The sequence below is a fragment of the Brienomyrus brachyistius genome, chromosome 7 (assembly GCF_023856365.1).
Source record: "Brienomyrus brachyistius isolate T26 chromosome 7, BBRACH_0.4, whole genome shotgun sequence".
In the NCBI taxonomy this organism is placed as follows: Eukaryota; Metazoa; Chordata; class Actinopteri; order Osteoglossiformes; family Mormyridae; genus Brienomyrus; species Brienomyrus brachyistius.
Genome location: NC_064539.1, coordinates 30,682,891 through 30,704,470, shown reverse-complemented (window position 1 = coordinate 30,704,470; position 21,580 = coordinate 30,682,891). Strand labels below are relative to the sequence as shown.

Genomic DNA, 21,580 nt, shown 5'->3' with positions numbered 1-21,580 from the left:
AGACTTCTGGCACCAAAAATTGTGCTGCACACGGATTTATATTATATTTATATTTACTCTGAGGAAAGATGTTTTCAGACTTTTCGAAGTTTTTTTTTTTTTTTTACTACTTTACTACTTCACATCGTGATCTGCTGGATGGAATTTGAGCCTGGATGCGACTTGATTGTGCTAATGTGTCTTTCCCTTTATGTGTATAAAACACAATTATTATTATTATTATTATTATTATATATTGGTATATAATAATATTATTATCGTTGTTGATTTTAGTATAGCGGAGTCGTTTAACCTATAAACGGATCAGCTCTGAGCTTTAATTATTTCATTCAGCAGAATTTGTGCAGTAGCCGAATCCATGTCGTCACAGCTGGTTTCAGTCTCACAGAACATTTGATTAAACCACAATCAGAAATCAGACTGATCAGTGATGGCGTAACGGGACACCCATTTCGCAGGACAAAAGTCTCATTGTTATCGTTGCATACCGCCCTCTACTGGTGGGTCTTGAAAGAACAGGTTCCGTGAGTGGTGTTATCAGCTTGTTAAAACCACCTTCTTTTGGGCTCTCCGTAACCAGTGCTTTATCCTCCTGTGACCCTTTGGTGCCATGTGCAGATCCGCGGGGGTGGGTGCGGGCATGGGGGTACTGTGATCCTCATACTGGGAAGGGAAACACAGCAACGGTTTACTGAAGCTGCTAAGAATATGCTTATTTTACTCTCTGTGGAGCCAAATGCCTTCTAGAGCTGTTCAGTTAAGCAGCAGGGCTAAAATCAGATGTTTTCGCCTGTAGCTCCTTGATCACTGCGCCATCTGGTGGCAGCAGCAGTTCTGCCTCCTGTGTATCCCTACCCAGGTAGGACCTGTGCTGACTGGATCAGACTCTGCACCTCTCTGCCCACAACTGGAAACATCCTTCAGCAGCTTCAAACACGATGGCAAAAGGCCAATAAATACCTTTATTTAATGTCAGATTCTTATATCTTATTGATTTTTACAGGTGTTATAAATGCTGGAAACATATTCTCTCGTACTACATTTTTCTGTTAACAAATAAATATATATATATGTTATATATATATTTATAGAGGCAAAAGAACAGCAAGTTAAAATGTTTCATCGTCTCCCTGCCAGCCTGCTTTGGGTGTCAGAATGCCAGCTAAATAAAGGGTGACAGACAGGAAAGCGATGATTGTTATAATAAACAGCAGTGCGTCAAAGGTGAGTGAAACGCCTTGATATAACCCATAGTGCTGTATGACGATACCAAAACACACTTGAAAATGAAAAGAAACCCAGTATAAACACAGACACCAGCCAGCTTCAGCCAGTCAGAAACTCCCCTGGCAACTGATATAAACCTGATTGGTTTGCAGCAAATCATTAATGCTGCTTCAGCCAGTGAGGGGGGACATTCTCACCCTCCTCCCATTAATTTTCATTGTGTACGTCGAGCAGATTTTCCATTTTGTCAGAAGCAGCTTCTCTACGATGGATCCTTACATCCTTGGGCGTTTGCTGACGGTTCTAGCAGTGTGTAATTTCAAAATGTCTGCAACTAAACGTAAATACTCTGCTGTGGAGATTGCACAGTGTATGTCAGCAGACTGGATACACACACACACACACACACACACACACACACAGGTTGCAGGGAATGTTCTGAAAACCCCTCCGCCCCAGTCACTGCTGCACGACTGAAGAGTACAGGCCTGGCTCCAGTGAAGGGGGGGCTCTCGCATCTCACTGGCTCACATTCCCTCCCTCTCCTGCCACCTTCGCCCCTCTCAAGAGCCCTGTTGGTGGAATTATGGCAGCGATCAGCGCTTCCGGGGTGCTGACCTCAATAACTGGGGTGCCTGGGGTACCCGGTGGGTGGGAGCGGGAACACCCAAGAGGGGGCGCTGTGGGGCTATCAGGGGAAAGAAGCCGCTCCTTCCAGGCGGTGGTGGCACGTGGGGAGGGGCTGCGAGGCCCGGTGTCACGGGAGTGAGGGCGGGGCCGCAGGCTGAGGCCCTGCAGTGTGGGGAGGGCGGGGCTGCGGCTGCGGCTGGACTGCCGCGCCTTGGAGGTCGCGGGGCTTGGGCTGCGCGACTGCGGTGGCAGCAGCTCCAGTGTGCTGTCATCCTCCGTGCTGCTGGCCGAACTGCCCTTCCGGCTGACTGCCGGGCTCTGAGATGGAAGCTGGATCTGTGGGAAGGAAGAGGGACAGCAAAGGGTTCGGCGTCGCCTTGCTGCTCATGGAGACGGACGCTAGCGGCAGTTTGCGGGAGGGAGGAGGACCTGAAAGGGCTGCGTCAGTCCCACAATGCTGTTCAGGTTGTGGCTGTAGTAACCCAGCATGTAATCCCCGGAGCCCTTAGGTAAATCCTCCTCAGAAAATGTCACCTTGAGAAAAGGAAAGATACGAATGAGGGGAGAAAGGAGTGAAAGAGGGTTTGAGAAAGAGGTCAACGGGGCCAAAGGACAGAATGACTGACACGACATGGGTGGGCGTGAAAATCCAGCACCGACCATGTAACTGCTCACCTTGTGCTCATGGGACTGATGGTCAGAGTCTTCCTGCCTGGTCCAGATGTAAGAGGCGTAGTCTTTGGGATGCCTGAAACCTACCTAGGGAGGCATGGTTCTCCAAGTCAATCTCAAGCAGCTTCACGAAAAAAGACACGAACACCTCCAATGACAAAGGTCACCTTCAGTGAGTCACAGACTCTACCTGGTCTCAGAAGAATCAGTGGAGATCTTTGAAATTCCACTTACAAAATAATGAAAACACCAACCGATGTTTTAATGTCAAGGACCTAATGTGGAGTAGGGCTACCCTGCCTGCAGAGCAGCTTCAGTCCTGCTAGGAATTCTGTCATACTTGTCCTAAGCTCGGTGTAGCGGGATATTGTATCATTCTTTACTCTGTACTCTAGAACCACCCTTAACGGTTCAATGGTATAAAAATCTCATGATCAATGAGGTCAAGGAGGGTGTTTGACTTTAATCTTGATGTTAAGCTATGCATATGGGGGCATTATCTTTTGGGAATGTGGGAACATAATTTCGGAAGAGTGGTCGCACTGGATCCTGTAAGATGACCACATACATCTGTTGACTTTCTCTGTTCTGTGATCATTATTGGTGTTTAGTACCTACCCGGTAAAGTGTCTGCCTGTCCCTTTCGGTGAGTTTTGACTAGTGACCCCTGTTCCCTTTTGCCGGCATTTGGCCATACTTCTGTCACGATTGTTGGGACTGTTCCCCTTATCACACGAAATAATTTAGCAGTTTCTGGTGTCAAACACAGATGCGATTTGGACAATGACTACCGGCCACTTTGGAACTCTGTTAGTTGCTTCATATTGCTTTGAAAATTCAGAGAATAATTATATGAATGAAAGTCCTTTTCCATGCGGTGTTTCCATTATTTTGTCCACTCACTGTAGCTTAACTAACTTTGGGTCTGAGAGCATAACTGAGGCATGAGAGAAGATTACCTTGTAGAGTGCGATCCAGTCCCATGTGCTCCGCGACAAAGATGAGGCCACCTGGAAGCTAACAGAGGCATCCGACACCTTGGTCCACTCCTTATCGACTGAGAGAGTTACTAGGGGGACATCCATCTTAAAGGGAAACTGTTTTCAAACATCACACCATGTGGCATGTCAGCTCAGAAGCAGGTTGAGAAAAGTATGACAAAGCAGTCATGTCTGTCTGTTATAAGCGTAAGCAACCATGAATGTAAACGAACATGACTGTAAATGAACACATGTCCATAAAGAAACACCACTGTAAACAAACACAACTGTAAACTAATATGACTGTTAACAAACACAACTGTAACCATAACTGCATGAACGCAACTGTACACGAACACATGGCTGTAAACAAACATGACTGCACACAAACACATGACTGTAAACAAACATGACTGTACACAAACACATGACTGTAAACAAACATGACTGCACACGAACACATGACTGTAAACAAACCTGACTGTACACAAACACATGACTGTAAACAAACATGACTGCACACAAACACATGACTGTAAACAAACCTGACTGTACACAAACACATGACTGTAAAAAAACACAACTAGACAAGAATTCATGACTACAAACTAACAAAACTGTACACAGTAGCATGACCATAAATATGACTGTACACATGAACATGAGTGTAAACACATGAACATAACTATGAATAATCATTCCAGTAAACTAACACATGACTGCTCTTGGTTACTGATGCCACCTCAGTAAAAACAAGGTGTGCAGCGGCCTTACCTGCAGGGAGAAGACGGCGCTCACGGGCTTGTGGTCGCTACAGGTGTAGCTCATGTGGCTGCGGTAGCAGCGCTGCGTGACCCTCAGCCCGGGGCTCAGCCATGACGTTAGGCCACGCCGCACCGTGGGGGGCTGGGCTGGGCCAGGTGAGCCGGCAGCCCGTAGACGCCACAGCACGCGGTCCGTCCAGGCCGGCTTGCGCTTCTTTGTGCTGGGGTGAGACAGACAAGCAGGCAAACGGGTGATGCAACAGCTCCACCCGCTGGTGAGACAAGGCTATGGCGGGCCAGCTATACCCTACCTGGTGTCGTAGGTGTGTGTGCCCACATCAAATTTGTAAGTGGGAGGAAAGTTCAGGGGTCCCTCCTGGAAGCCCTGCAGGACTGCCTCACATGCCTTCGCCTTGTTCAGCTACAACACAAGCGGCACAACAGCCTCAGCCACAGTCGTCAGGGCAACGGCAAGCAGACAAGACGCTACACCCAAGCAGGCGTTTGTGATCCGTGGCAGCAGAGTGTGCAGAAGGGCAAGATTATAGGGGACTATAGGAAAGTTTATCATTGCAGAGCAGGACATTCTGTCGTACGTTTTAGTTAGGATCTGAACTGGAATGTGTCATGTTATGGAAGCGTGAAAGCTGCAGTTAAAAACAGCTCGGCGCCCCCCAGTGGTATGCTCTGGGAACAGTCGGCCACGGCCCTCACCTGGTCCTTCTCCCAGAGCATTTGAAGCTTGCTGCTCTCTATTGCACTTTTCACAACATGTGTGTCGTAATCCTCAATGCGAAAGTTAAGGTCCCCAAACCAGAACACCAGACTGCAGGGGAGCGTCAGAGGTCACATACATATACTGTATGTACACACACACACATATATAAACACACACACACACTCTGTATGTACATACACACACATATATAAACACACACACACACTCTGTATGTACACACACACACATATATAAACACACACACACTCTGTATGTACACACACACACATATATAAACACAGACACACACTCTGTATGTACACACACACACATATATATAAACACACACACACAATCTGTATGTACACACACATATATTGTATGTACACACATAAGCTGTATGTACAAACTAACATATGATGTACATGTACACATACTGTATATGAGGGTAAAAACACACGTTCACGTTTGCTGTATGTACACACATGCATATACACACATATATTGTATGTATACACCCAAATATTATATGTACATGTACTGTATATACACAGAAATATACTGCATGTCCATGGAAATGTATACTGCATGTAAATGCACACACATTCATACACATACTGTATATACACAGAAATATACTGCATGTCCATGGAAATGTATACTGCATGTAAATGCACACACATTCATACATATACTGTATATACACAGAAATATACTGCATGTCCATGGAAATGTATACTGCATGTAAATGCACACACATTCATACCTATACTGTATATACACAGAAATATACTGCATGTCCATGGAAATGTATACTACATGTAAATGCACACACATTCATACATATACTGTATATACACGGAAATATACTGCATGTCCATGGAAATGTATACTGCATGTAAATGTACACACATTCATACATATACTGTATATACACAGAAATATACTGCATGTCCATGGAAATGTATACTGCATGTAAATGAACACACATTCATACATATACTGTATATACACAGAAATATACTGCATGTCCATGGAAATATATACTGCATGTAAATGCACACACATTCATACCTATACTGTATATACACAGAAATATACTGCATGTCCATGGAAATGTATACTACATGTAAATGCACACATTCATACATATACTGTATATACACAGAAATATACTGCATGTCCATAGAAATGTATACTGCATGTAAATGCACACACATTCATACATATACTGTATATACACAGAAATATACTGCATGTCCATGGAAATGTATACTGCATGTAAATGCACACACATTCATACATATACTGTATATACACAGAAATATACTGCATGTCCATGGAAATGTATACTGCATGTAAATGCACACACATTCATACATATACTGTATATACACAGAAATATACTGCATGTCCATGGAAATGCACACACATTCATACATATACCCAGACACATACGCAGAAACACATGAGGTGCCGTTGAGGCCATATTTCAAGCTTTTCCTACATATACAAAAACAGTGACATTCACTATTTTACAGCTGACATGCAAATAAATACTCTTACATGCATTCTTTCACCTTGCATGATTGCAATTTATATTTGTATGACCGTTAATAAGAGGGAGTGTGCATTTTCTTGCATGTGAGAGGTTTTGGTGTATGTGGGAGGTAAAATAGTGAATGTTAGAGTTTTTTGTGTATGTGAGACGAAACGTTTGTAATACAGCCTGAAGTGGCAGGTCATCGAAAATGATTTGTACACATTCACACACACATGTACACACACACTGATAAACTCCCGCAGACAGACAGACAGGCGTGGGGTCTTGGGGTCTCACTCGTGGTCCAGGACTCCCATCCCCCCCCCGCCCTGGAACTGCTGTTGCTGCAGGATGCTTTCGAAGTCATCAACACGCTGCTCGAGGTTGCGCATGTGTGCCGGCAGGTGGCAGTTCAGGAAGCAGACGGAATGCCCGAACAGTGCCATCCGTGCGCTTACGCCTCCTTTGTTCCCCTAGGAGGGCGAAAGACAGGCAGCAGTGTCACCAGCAGGGGGCGCTTTGCATGCCACATTTGGAGAACTGCTGCAGGTGGAGCTGGCACACTGATTTATTTTAATCTTAATCTATAAGAGTAGTTGGGTATGAATGTTCTGCCAAGGGTTATACTTAGAGTTATAGAGACTGATGGAGGGTTATGGTTATACAGACTGATGGAGGGTTAGGGTTATACAGACTGATGGAGGGTTAGGGTTATACAGACTGACGAGGGGTTAGGGTTATAGAGACTGATGGAGGGTTAGGGTTATACAGACTGACGGAGGGTTAGGGTTATACAGACTGACGGAGGGTTAGGGTTATACAGACTGATGGAGGGTTAGGGTTATACAGACTGACGAGGGGTTAGGGTTATAGAGACTGATGGAGGGTTAGGGTTATACAGACTGACGGAGGGTTAGGCTTATACAGACTGATGGAGGGTTAGGGTTATACAGACTGACGGAGGGTTAGGGTTATACAGACTGATGGAGGGTTAGGGTTATACAGACTGACGGAGGGTTAGGCTTATACAGACTGATGGAGGGTTAGGGTTATACAGACTGATGGAGGGTTAGGGTTATACAGACTGACGGAGGGTTAGGCTTATACAGACTGATGGAGGGTTAGGGTTATAGAGACTGATGGAGGGTTAGGGTTATACAGACTGATGGAGGGTTAGGGTTATACAGACTGACGGAGGGTTAGGGTTATACAGACTGACGGAGGGTTTGGCTTATACAGACTGATGGAGGGTTAGGGTTATACAGACTGATGGAGGGTTAGGGTTATACAGACTGACGGAGGGTTAGGCTTATACAGACTGATGGAGGGTTAGGGTTATAGAGACTGATGAGGGGTTAGGGTTATACAGACTGAGGGTTAGGCTTATAGAGACTGATGGAGGGTTAAGGTTATACAGACTGACGGAGGGTTAGGGTTATACAGACTGACGGAGGGTTAGGGTTATAGAGACTGATGGAGGGTTTGGGTTATAGAGACTGATGGAGGGTTAGGGTTATAGAGACTGATGGAGGGTTTGGGTTATAGAGACTGATAGAGGGTTAGGGTTATAGAGTCTGATGGAGGGTTAGGGTTATACAGACTGACGGAGGGTTAGGCTTATAGAGACTGATGGATGGTTAGAGTTATACAGACTGAGGGTTAGGGTCAGCCGTCGGCAGATTAATGATGACAGTGTGAGTTCCAGAGACGGCAGCAACTGTGGTGCTGTGGGTTCTCTGTGCTGGAGGGACCGACTCACCTGAACCTGCTCTGTGTGCATCGACCTCACAGTCAAGGAGACTGCGCATAGGCCATATGTTGCTAACACAGAGGACACAGAATGCAGGGAACAGACACTGCCCCCATTTGCAGTGAGGGAACCACAGCAAGGAGCCCTATGCCCCAGTGCAAGTGTCACTGTGTTGATGGGTACCCAGTGTGTCCAATTTCCATAGGTAGAGCAGACGTAAAATGTCTAAAATGATCTGTTTCACCACTTGGTGATATTGCAGCATTGGTCCGAGTATATTGGTGATCTCTTATTGGGTATCTATATGCATACACTGGATGTGTCTCTGTCTGCTGGCAGTGGCTGTGTTCTGTGTCTTTGTATGGGACATGCAGTCCTCACCCAATATCCCCCCAGGCCAGTGCGTGTGGTCTGAGTCTGTACACCCCTGAGGAAAGGCAGGTGGCAGCACTGAGCAAACACCAGAAGCAGGACCCCCTGCATCCGCTCGGACGTCACCTGGGGAGATAAAAAGAGGTATAGTGGAGGAGAAGCCAGGAGAGGGACACCCAGGGAGGAAGAGGCACATGGCAAGGAAGTCAGAACAGAATGGAGAACACTGCGAGAAATGAGAGCAGAGGAGGATTGTAAATACAGATAACAACACTGAGCACAGACACTGAAAAAGACAGAGAGCACAGACACAGGAAAAGACAGGGAACACAGACACAGAAAAAGACAGGGAGCACAGACACTGAAAAAGACAGAGAGCACAGACACAGATAAAGACAGAGAGCACAGACACAGAAAAAGACAGGGAGCACAGACACAGAAAAAGACAGGGAGCACAGACACTGAAAAAGACAGGGAGCACAGATACAGAAAAAGACAGGGAACACAGACACAGAAAAAGACAGAGAGCACAGACACAGATAAAGACAGAGAGCACAGACACAGAAAAAGACAGGGAGCACAGACACAGAAAAAGACAGGGAGCACAGACACTGAAAAAGACAAGGAGCACAGATACAGAAAAAGACAGGGAACACAGACACAGAAAAAGACAGAGAGCACAGACACAGATAAAGACAGAGAGCACAGACACAGAAAAAGACAGGGAGCACAGACACAGAAAAAGACAGGGAACACAGACACAGAAAAAGACAGGGAGCACAGACACAGAAAAAGACAGGGAGCACAGACACAGAAAAAGACAGGGAGCACAGACACAGAAAAAGACAGGGAGCACAGACAGAGAAAAAGACAGGGAGCACAGACACAGAAAAAGACAGGGAGCACAGACACAGAGAGAGACAGGGAGCACAGACACAGAGAGAGACAGACGTAAACATTTCACAGAGGGACATACGTAGAGAGAGTGACAAATAGAGATAAAGAGAAACACACAGAAATGCACATAATCTCAAAGCAAGCTGGTCTTGAATTGCACCTTTTTATAATACGTTTGCACACTGATTTTATGCATCCAAATCTATTTAGTTAATTAATTTTGAGCACTTTCTTTGAACCTTCTCTGAAGGATCAACCTCTTACTGACCAGCACGTGTCCACTGCCACTGAGGGTCTCCATGAACAGCTCAGTCCACGGATCAGTGAAAAGAGCATCTTTAAGCCGCTTGCTGATCATGGAGTTCATTTCCTGCAGGCTGGCACAAAGAGAAGGATGGAGAAAACAATGCAGAACATCTACAGTCACTGGCTCCTGCAGGCTCAGAGTGCTACAGTGCAGCACTGAGTGCATCCTACCTGGATGCATTATGGTGTGGTCAGGTAAGCTAACTGCTCTGGATTTCAAACTAGTCCTAAAGTCCTAAAGTGCAGGACATGTATGGTCACCATTCCTATAGGACTCCTAAAATGTAGAACATTTGCAGACACCAGTTTCCACAGACTCAGAATCCTACAATTCAGGACTTCTACAGTCACTGGCTCCTACAGGCCCAGAGTGCTACACTGCAGGACGGAGAGCATCCTGACTAGATGCATTATGATGTCGTGAGGTAAACTAACTGCTCCAGCCCCCAAACTGCTGCAAAGAACTGTGTGGACAGCTTTAAAGATCATTCGTACGGATCAGACTATTCTAGGAGGCCTGAGACTGTCATCAGGGACGCTACCCACCCAGCTCACGCCCCCTGCACACTCATTCCCTCTGGAAAATGGATCTCCCGTTTTAGAGATGATTTCTTTCCACGGTTCTGTTTTGTCATTTTAAGTCCCACACGTTTCCAACACTTTATACTGTATTATTGCCAATTTGTCAATCAGCACATCCCACATACATACCTCATCACCACAGTCACGCTCTTTATTTATTTATTAGATGAACTTTAGAAAGACTCACCCAATGATATACATGTCAGCCTTTACATCAGTTGTATTCAGTCCCAACAAGGAGGTAACATCATCTGGTGGAACGGCTGACCCCACATTCCACGAGACTATGCAGACCCTGGAAAAAGGTCAAGATTTAGAAGGAATCCCATAACCCAGACAAACATACCAACAGGCAGTATTCAGTAAGGCAGTTCATATGAGAAAATTCCTGGTTATCCGCTAGCCTGACGAACACATGAGTGAACAGCCAAGGTGGGACCTTATGATGCTATACACCAATGAGCCAACATTATGACCACGTGCCTAATATGCTTTTGCTCCTTAGAATTCTGAAAAAACGGCTTGGATTCGCTAAGGCATGGACTGTACAAGACCTCTGGAGGTGTCTTGTGGTAACTGGGATCCAGTATTTGGCAGCAGAACCCTTAACTTCTATAGGTTGTGCGGTGCACCAGCCACAGATTGGGACCAGGGGAATTTCAAAGCCAGGGCAAAACATTGAACTTCATCATGTTCCTCAAACCATTCACACAGTGTGGCTGGCTGCATCATTCTGCTGAAAGAAGCCATTTCCATCAGGGAATATGATTTCCATGAAGGGATCCACCTGGTCTACAATAATGCCTCAGTAGGTGGTACATGTCAAATTAACGTCCACACGAATGTCTAGACAAGGGTTTCCCAGCAAAACATTGCCCAAAGCATCACACTCCCTCCATCAGCTTGTCTACTTCCCACAGTGCGCCCTGGTGCCGTTCCCTCCCCAGGTAGGCGTTACATACGTACCCAGCCGTCCACATCATGCCACAGAAAACAGGATTCACAGAACCATGAATCCCATGAATCCCAGATCCCATTTATCCGAAGGGGCCCATTATAGGTGCTTTTTATAGTAAAAGGGGGCTTGCAAGAGCACTCTGACTGGCCTGTGGCTGGTCAGCTCCATACGTAGCAGGACTTGATGCCTTTGTGTTCCCATGATAACCATCACAGGCATCTACCACAGCAGTCATTTTGTTGGATCCCATCACACGGGAGAGTGTTTGCTCACATCCTGCATTAATGAGTCTTGGCTGCCAAACTCCCTGTCGGTGGATTGTGGTTCATAACTCTTCGGATTGCTGCTTGTATGCACTAGTGCTGCAACAGGTATGCAAGATATTCAAAGAACTTGAATATAAAAAAATCCGCATTTGAAAAACCGGTTAACTCGTAAATATCTAGGGCCCCATTTATCAAAAAAGCAATTCACTGCACAATGGCACTACTGTATGATTGGATATATTACAAATAGGACTTGAATAAAACTTTGTGTAAAATTCATTGTGATATATGTGCATTCACAAAAAGAAAAAATATGAATACACAAAAAAGATTTGTCTTGCAAATGTGTCCATGCGCATGAACCTGAGATCCTGCCCAGTTAACTCCCATAAATAATTGTCAATGCAAATGAACTGCATGCTCATCCATCCATCCATCCATCTTCCAAACCGCTTATCCTACTGGGTCGCTGGGGGTTCGGAGCCTATCCCGGAAGCAATGGGCATGAGGCAGGGAACAACCCAGGATGGGGGGCCAGCCCATCGCAGGGCACACTCACACACCAGTCACTCACACATGCACACCTACGGGCAATTTAGCAACTCCAATTAGCCTCAGCATGTCTTTGGACTGTGGGGGGAAACCGGAGTACCCGGAGGAAACCCCACGACGACATGGGGAGAACATGCAAACTCCACACACATGTGACCCAGGCGGAGACTCGAACCCGGGTCACAGAGGTGTGAGGCAACAGTGCTAACCACTGCACCACCATGCCGCTCCCCAGCTAAATATGTAAATGTAAAATGAAAATGTTATATATCTCACCACTGTTGACCGAGAGTTGATGTTTTTCTCTTCACATGGGGTTGGTCGATGTTATTCACTTGACATGCAGGTGGTCATAATGTTTTGGCTCGTACCTACCAAGAATTACACTACCCACACAGTGAGGACCACAACTGCCAATTGTAAGTAACATCAGGTCCAGAGTTGGTGTGATTTCTGTTCACCTGAAGTCCTCGGTATTGCTGTTCTGAGGTGGGGCCTCTGTGGCCCCTCCTGTAGACTGGGTTTCCCATGACTGGGGGCTGGCCAACACCGACAATGAGGTGGAAGATGAGGCAAATACAGGGGCATCAATGGCTCTACTAGGGACAGGGGTGGGGGCAAGTGTAACCCTAACTGGAATGGGGACTGGGGCAGGGGTGGCCTTAATTGAAGTAGAGCTGGGAGCAGGGGGAGTCTTAACTGGTAGAGGAACATGGACAGGGTTAACCCTACGTGGAAGAGGGACTGGGGCAGGGGGATGCCTAACTGCATCTAGGGATGGGGTGGTGGGAGATTTAGGTAGAACAGAGACTGGGGGCGGGAGACCTTTAACTGGAACATTGACTAAGGAAGGGGGACCTTTAACTGTAACTGGGAGTATGGCAGAAGGATCCTTGACTGAAACTGGGACTAGAGGAGTTTTAACTGGAACAGGGACTGTGGAAGGGGGATTGCTTACTCTGACTGAGAGAGCTTCAACTGAAACCGGGAGTAAAGCAGGGAGATCCCTAACTGGATAAGGGCCTGAGTTGGAGGAATCCTTAGCTGGAAAAGAGACAGAGGATGGGAAAGCTTTAACTGAAACAGGGACTGAGGCAGGAGTAACCCTACCTGGAACAGGGAGTGGGGCAGGGGGATCCTTAACTAGAACAGGAGCTGGGGGGGCTATAAATGGAACGGTGAATAGAGCGGGGGGATCCCCGGCTGGAGCAGGGTCTGGGAGTGGCAGAGCTTTAACTGGAACCTGGTCTGTGGAAGAGGGATCTCTAACTGGTACAGAAACTTGAGCAGGGGGAGCTTTAATTGGAAGAGGGACTGTGGCAGTGGCATACCTAATGGGAACAGAGACTGGGGCATGGACAGTAGCAGGGGTGGCGTTAAGTGAAATAGAGACTGGGGCAGGAGTTGTCCTAACTGGAATAGGCACTGGAACAGAAGCAGGTGCGGCCAGCAAAGGGACAGGGATAGGGGCAGGGGTGGCCCTGACTGAAAAAGGGACTGGGGCAGGGACAGTGGTGTCCCTAACTGGAATAGGAACTGGGGCAGGGGTGTCCCTAACTGGAATATGGAGTGGGGCAGGGGTGTCCCTAACTGGAATATGGAGTGGGGCAGGGGTGTCCCTAACTGGAATATGGAGTGGGGCAGGGATGTCCCTTACTGTGATAGGGACTGGGGCAGGGGTGTCTATAACTGAAATAGGGACTGGGGTAGGAGCAGGGGTGTCCCTAAATTGAATAGGAACTGGGGCAGGGATGTCCCTAACTGGAATATGGACTGGGGCAGGGGTGTCTATAACTGAAATAGGGACTGGGGTAGGAGCAGGGGTGTCCCTTACTGGAATTAGGATCGGGGCAGGGACAGGGGTGTCCATAATTGTAATAGGAACAGGGGTGGGAGCAGGGGTGTTACAAACTGGAAAAGTGACTGGGGCTAGGGTATCCCTAACTGGAACAGACACTGGGACAAAGGTAGAGGTGGCACTAACTGGAATACAGACCAGGGCAGGGACAGGAGTGTCCATAATTGTGATGGGGATGGAGGTGGGAGCAGGGGTGTCCCAAACTGGAATAGGGACTGGGACAGGGGTGTCCCAAACTGAAATAGGGACTGGGGCAGGGGTGTCCCTTACTGGAATAGGGACTGGGGCAGTCATAGAGGTGGCCATAACTGGAATTGGGACTGGGGCAGGGGTGTCCCTAACTGGGATAGGGACTGGGGCAGGGGTATCCCTAACTGGAATAGGGACTGGGGCAATGGTAGAGGTGGCCCTAACTGGAATAGGGGCTGGGGCAGTCATAGAGGTGGCCATAACTGGAATTTGGACTGGGGCAGGAGCTGGGGTACTTCTAACTGGAATAGGAACTGGGGCAGGGGTGTCCCTAACTGGGATAGGGACTGGGGCAGGGCTATCCCTAACTGGAATAGGGACTGGGGCAATGGTAGAGGTGGCCCTAACTGGAATAGGGACTGGAGCAGGGGTATCCCTAACTGGTATAGGAACTGGGGCATAAAAAAGGTTTGGTGTAGGGGCAGAGGTGGCCCTAACTGGAACAGAGAATGGTGCTCTCAAAGTGTGCACTGTCAGATCAGGCCATATGATCTCAGGAGGTGAGGTCACATGATCAGTGGGTGGAGTTGTACAGCTAGTGGCAGTGGACTCATGGTCAGCATGTGTGGCTGTTGGCCAACCCAGGTTTCTGGTGGCCCTGGGGGGCAAGGGTCTGACCGAGTCAGGCAACAGTGAGACTGGCCTGGAGGGCCAGTCGGGATCCAGCTGGTTTTGGATTATAAGGTCTGGGTCCATTGATGACAGCCTGTGTGGAGACAGATGACTCAGTTGAGGGGTCAAACCCTACATGCACTGCACATGGTACCAAGCACAAGAAGAAGGACTCACCTGAAAGCAGCAAGATCCTCCCCACGTTCCTGTACAATATTTAGCTGTAAAAATCAAATAAAAAGAGAGAAGTGCATGAGACTGGGATCCTGTGTGTACCAAAAATGGAAGGATGAGGGTTAAGTATGGGGATGGTATGTAGGTCTGGGGATCTGTCCTATCTACAGTGCCAGACTGCAGCTACAGGAAATGGAAGTGAAACACTAAAATTATAGAGAGGATGGGGGTGGCAAAGGACAAAGAATGATAGAGCAGCCTTTAGGCTAATGGGTGCCTGTTGATGCCCAGTTAAGGGCACTAGGAAAGCTCAGAAAAGCCAAGGTAACACTTTAAGGCCATGTTTTTAGTAATTTATAAACACGTTCATAATGCATTATAATGCATTCATAAAGCATTATAGACCTGGATATAAATATAAAATGGCAAAACAGGTTATAGTCATGTTAATTATGCATTATGACTACCTTACGAAGCTCTCATCTATATTGCACTATAGACATTTTTATAATGCAGGACAAAACACACTTAATGCTTATGCAACCATTATAATGCATGATAAAGGTATCTATAGTGCATTATAGATGAGAGCTTCATAAAGCATTCGTAATGAATGATGCATATGACTATAATGTGTTATGCCTTTTGATAAATATTTACACCCATGTTTATAACACTTTATGAATGCATTATCATTTGTTATAAATGTGTTTATAAATTACTAAAAACACGACCATACTCGGGGCGGCATGGTGGTGCAGTGGTTAGCACTGTCGCCTCACACCTCTGGGACCCGGGTTCGAGTCTCCGCCTGGGTCACATGTGTGCGGAGTTTGCATGTTCTCCCCGTGTCGTCGTGGGGTTTCCTCCGGGTACTCCGGTTTCCCCCCACAGTCCAAAAACATGCTGAGGCTAATTGGAGTTGCTGAATTGCCCATAGGTGTGCATGTGTGAGTGAATGGTGTGTGAGTGTGCCCTGCGATGGGCTGGCCCCCCATCCTGGGTTGTTCCCTGCCTCGTGCCCATTGATTCCGGGATAGGCTCCGGACCCCCCCGCGACCCAATAGGATAAGCGGTTTGGAAAATGGATGGATGGACGACCATACTCCAATGTATGGCTGCCACTAACGACTACTTTTCTGTGAATTTTCAACTATTTTATATTCTAAACGGTTCATTCTCTTCCAGAAAATCAAATAGACCGTTTAATTTAATTGTATTTCTACAATAACAAACGGTGTATTATTGCAGGGATTTTGATATTGGACGTCGGCTTTTCGGTAAATCATGGAAGCCAAGTCAAGAAAGGGACAGTTCAGCAACCACAACATCTTTTAAAAGAGGAGATATTGTGGATAAACAAGGAAAATAGATGTTGGTGTTGTGGTGCTGCTTTCTGCTGATTATAATCCGATTCGGGTTTTTTTGTAAATACAGTTTTCATTTTTATATCACTTCACGAGTTGTTTTCTTTGATTTAATGGCCATTTTCGTTTCAGTTTTAGTTTACAACAATTACACTGGTCACAAGAAACCCAATGTTCACGAACACACACTGGCACAGAACAAGCCCAGATAAACCCACGCAGAATAAGCCCAGATTTTAGCCAAAACATTTCCTCAAACACTTTTTCGATGGAGATTCTAAGGTAGCAGGCAGACAACTTTATGGCTTTAATAATGAGTATATGCTCGTAACAGCTACATTGACAATATTAAAAAGCTCCCCGTACTAATTTAATAAACATGAATAGACAACACTTGTTATAATGAACAGAAGCGTTTTAGAAGTCATAATGGTAATTTCACTAAAAATGACACGTAGATTTGAAATATTGTCGTCGACGCAATTATGTCATCAACTACGTCGACTAATCAGCACTTGTACTTGTAGCTCTCATCTATAATTCGTTATACACGCGTTAATAATGCATTGCAAAGCATCGCAACGCAATTTTATGGTCGGTATAAGAATTAATAAAGCATTTCAGCATCTACTGGTGACAGTTATAAGGCATTATAGTGTAGATTATAATACTTAATAAGCTGTCATCAGTACTGCATTATAGACACCTTCATAATGCATTACAAAGCATCCATAATTCATAATTCAATCCATAATGATCGATATAAGAATTAAGGATGTTTGGTACTGTCATGCTTTACAGATTCTTATACAGACCAAAATAATACATTACAGATGCTTTGTAATGTATTATGAAGGTGTCCATAACGCATTCTAGATGACAGCTTCAAGTACAGTTTTACCAGCATATCTTATAATATATGCTATTACCTGCTTGCATTTGCTATGGAAATAGCATTTATTTAAAAAAATTAAAAAGGTGAGAGAGAAAACGGCTTTAAAAGCAAACTGAAACGGTTCCTGAGAATCCGAGGGGTGAGTGATATCAGTCAGAGCTGCTGAGAGGAAAGCAGGCACTGTGACAGACAGCCTCTGCTCTGGAATGTGGTACAGAAGCTGAGAGGGAAGCAGGCACCGGGACAGACAGCCTCTGCTCTGGACTGTAGTACAGAAATGGAGAGGAAAGCAGGCACCGGGACAGACAGCCTCTGCTTTGGAGTGTAATACAGAAGATGAGGTCCTTCAGTGAATGTGCTTAGGATGTCCCTCTGAAAGGGCATATGCGAAACATGTGGATTATTTATAAACAAATAAAGCAAGAAAAGAAAGAAAGACGGAGATGAGCTGGCTAGGCACACTGCATGAGTGTATTTTCCACACAAATTATTAATGTTGAGAGAAACACACAAAGCAAAGGTCTCACATAATACCAAAGGATCCTTCTGACCTTCTCAAAGAGAGCAGCAATATGCTCAACCTGTCCTCTGACCATCTCACAGAGCAGTATTAAGGTCTTTCTGTCCTCTGACTGTCTCACAGAGACCAGCATTACGGTCACCCTGCCCTCTGACTGTCTCACAGAGACCAGCATTACGGTCACCCTGTCCCCTTACTGTCTCACAGAGACCAGCATTACGGTCACCCTGTCCTCTGACTGTCTCACAGAGACCAGCATTACGGTCACCCTGCCCTCTGACTGTCTCACAGAGACCAGCATTACGGTCACCCTGTCCTCTGACTGTCTCACAGAGACCAGCATTACGGTCACCCTGTCCTCTGACTGTCTCACAGAGACCAGCATTACGGTCACCCTGCCCTCTGACTGTCTCACAGAGACCAGCATTACGGTCACCCTGCCCTCTGACTGTCTCACAGAGACCAGCATTACGGTCACCCTGCCCTCTGACTGTCTCACAGAGACCAGCATTACGGTCACCCTGCCCTCTGACTGTCTCACAGAGACCAGCATTACGGTCACCCTGCCCTCTGACTGTCTCACAGACACCAGCATTACGGTCACCCTGCCCTCTGACTGTCTCACAGAGACCAGCATTACGGTCACCCTGCCCTCTGACTGTCTCACAGACACCAGCATTACGGTCACCCTGCCCTCTGACTGTCTCACAGAGACCAGCATTACGGTCACCCTGTCCTCTGACTGTCTCACAGAGACCAGCATTACGGTCACCCTGTCCTCTGACTGTCTCACAGAGACCAGCATTACGATCACCCTGTCCTCTGACGGACTCATATAGACCACTTTTTATCCAGATGACAGATGTGCTTCAGGACTGATTGGATCACATTAATTTTGCATCATAAATGGTTATGGTGATAGTGGAATATCAATATAAATGATATTGATGAAATGAAAGATAAATGACAAAATGTATCACATTTATACATAAGACTGGTCACTTGTGCAATGTGGCTAACAGAGCAGCTTAGCAGTGGCTGAATGTGCAGTTTGCTCACAGGGCACCTATTTCATACATGGGAGTCCATAGTTCTTGGGGTTGATCCAGATATTGCCAGTCATCAGTTTTATTCATGTTATCCATACAGTTTTATATGTGGAGATAATGGCAAGCAGGAATCTGAATGCTTGGAGACCGTTTACTTATTTATTTTTGTTCATTGTTAAAACTTCTACCACTTCACAAACATGCAATTCAAATGTGGATGTGTGAGGACTTGCAAATAAATCTGTCATACGCACATACTCTGAGTACGAGTTTATATTCATAAGGAAGGAATTTGTTAAAATTCTGTTACAATCCTGCTCCTATGAACATAAGAGAAAATGATAAGTGTGAAAGTGTGAAACACTAAAAAGTCAGCATCAGGTAGTAAGAATCAGAGAGTCAGTGTCAGAGAGTCAGCATCAGGTAGTAAGCATCAGAGAGTCAGTGTCAGAGAGTCAGCATCTGAACATCAGCATCAGGGAGTAAGCATCACAGAGTCAGTGTCAGAGAGTCAGCATCTGAACGTCAGCATCAGGGAGTAAGCATCAGAGAGTCAGTGTCAGAGAGTCAGCATCTGAACATCAGCATCAGGGAGTAAGCATCAGAGAGTCAGTGTCAGAGAGTCAGCATCTGAACATCAGCATCAGGGTGAAAGCATCAGAGTGTCAGTGTCAGGGAGTCAATATCTGAAAGTCAGCATCAGTGAGAAAGCATCAGAGAGTCAGTGTCAGAGAGTCAGCATCTGAATATCAGCATTAGGGAGTCAGTGTCAGAGAGTCAGCATCTGAAAGTCAGCATCAGGGAGAAAGCATCAGAGAGTCAGCATCAGGGAGAAAAAATCAAAGAGTCAGTGTCAGAGAGTCAGCATCTGAACTTCAGCATCAGAGAGAAAACATCAGAGAGTCAGTGTCAGAGAGTCAGCATCTGAACATCAGCATCAGGGGGAAAGCATCAGGGAGTCAGTGTCAGAGAGTGAGTGTCAGAGAGTGAGTGTCAGAGAGTCAGCATCTGAACGTCAGCATCAGGGAGAAAGCATCAGAGAGTCAGTGGCAGAGAGTCAGCATCAGAGAGAAAGCGTCAGAGAGTCAGCATCTGAACGTCAGCATCAGGGAGAAAGCATCAAAGAGTCAGTGTTAGAGAGTCTGCATCAGGGAGAAAGCATCAGACAGTCAGTGTCAGAGAGTCAGCATCAGGGAGAAAGCATCAGAGAGTCAGTGTCAGAGAGTCAGCATCTGAACGTCAGCATCAGGGAGAAAGCATCAGAGAGTCAGTGGCAGAGAGTCAGCATCAGAGAGAAAGCGTCAGAGAGTCAGCATCTGAACGTCAGCATCAGGGAGAAAGCATCAAAGAGTCAGTGTTAGAGAGTCTGCATCAGGGAGAAAGCATCAGACAGTCAGTGTCAGAGAGTCAGCATCAGGGAGAAAGCATCAGAGAGTCAGTGTCAGAGAGTCAGCATCTGAACGTCAGCATCAGGGAGAAAGCATCAGAGAGTCAGTGTCAGAGAGTCAGCATCAGGGAGAAAGCATCAGAGAGTCAGCATCTGAATGTCAGCTTCAGGAAGTGGGTATCAGGGAGTGTCAGTAAGTTATATTATGGCACAGATACCAGCACAGGCAGCACAGCAGCCCTGACCACCTCCAGGATGCTTAATTACAACCTTGATCCTCTTCAGGATGCTTAATCACAACTCTGACCCCCTCCAGGACACCCTCTTCAGGACACTCAAACATAGACGTGACCCAATCTAGGATGCTTAAAGGCAGACCTGACCCCTAACGGGATTCCTAATCACATCTCTGCCACTCTCTAGGACGCCTCCTCCAGGATGCTCAAACGCTGTCCTGACCCCGGCTCCGGTCACGGTCACATTCTGTCGACCCCAAACAGTCACTAGACGCCGCGGTATCGCTTTTTCCTCGGTGCTCATCACAGAAAATAATTAGACCGTGAAGAAACAAAAGGGACCAGGCGGCACCCCGGGACCTTCAGCATGCAGCGGAGATGCGCCTCCGGGCTTTGCGGGCAGCACGGCGGGCACAACGCTTTACCTGTCCGGCTGCTCCAATCGACATGCGGAGCAAAGAGGCTCGAACTGCAGGCGTCCTTCAGCGGCTCACACAGCACATCCCGGACGCTGCATCACAAATCCGCAGTGACAGGCGAAATTGCTTCACCAGAGCCGAGTTCTTCAGCATCCGGACGCTTATCACCCTTCAGCGAGTTGCGGGGAGACTGATGGGCGCAGACGCTGCCGACCAGCCCGCTCAGTAAATGAAGCAGCAAGCGCCGGACTTCCATCACCCTGGCACACAGGTCCCGGCGGCTCCCTGCCTGCGCCCGCGCCGCCTGCCGGGTGCGCAGCTCCACCCCCCAAACATGACGGGTCGTCAGACGGAGACGCCCGTCAAGGTTGCTCAATGACACTTAGGAGGTGGCGACCGAGGGGACGCCGCTTTCTGTTCGTAACGTGAACATACGACGTTTAGTGCACAATAAGAATCTTCAAGTTAATATACCTAAAACGAGATCCAGGAACAGCGGCCAAGGATAGTAGTCGGAAGTCCGTAACACGCTTCGAAAGGACACGCATTAATTGTTTACGGACTTTCCGTACATCTCAGAGGACGATCAAATTTCCA

At 46.7% G+C, this 21,580-nt stretch overlaps 1 protein-coding gene across 1 annotated transcript; it reads right to left on the bottom strand.

Annotated features, from left to right (window-relative positions):
- Positions 1-268: 268 nt before the first annotated feature.
- Positions 269-21,256, bottom strand: LOC125746048 (phosphatidylinositol 4,5-bisphosphate 5-phosphatase A-like). The gene is made up of 15 exons (XM_049019607.1): positions 20,990-21,256; positions 15,114-15,157; positions 12,679-15,030; positions 10,629-10,736; positions 9,822-9,930; positions 8,666-8,782; positions 6,832-7,007; positions 4,988-5,099; positions 4,585-4,694; positions 4,284-4,494; positions 3,489-3,626; positions 2,533-2,616; positions 2,287-2,391; positions 1,846-2,193; positions 269-663 (listed from the first exon to the last, which is right to left on the bottom strand). Exons 1-15 carry the CDS (start codon positions 21,011-21,013, stop codon positions 538-540), a joined length of 4,164 nt encoding a protein of 1,387 aa, XP_048875564.1. The 5' UTR covers positions 21,014-21,256; the 3' UTR covers positions 269-537.
- Between the last annotated feature and the right edge of the window lie 324 nt (positions 21,257-21,580).

Excerpts from the sequence above, each read along its gene's own strand:
- LOC125746048 (XM_049019607.1), bottom strand. The coding sequence starts at position 21,013 with ATGTCGATTGGAGCAGCCGGACAG. Across the intron at positions 15,158-20,989 it reads CGATTGGAGCAGCCGGACAG|CTAAATATTGTACAGGAACG; the intron begins GTAAAGCGTTGT and ends TGATTTTTACAG. Across the intron at positions 7,008-8,665 it reads CTGGCCTGGGGGGATATTGG|GGGAACAAAGGAGGCGTAAG; the intron begins GTGAGGACTGCA and ends TCGCCCTCCTAG.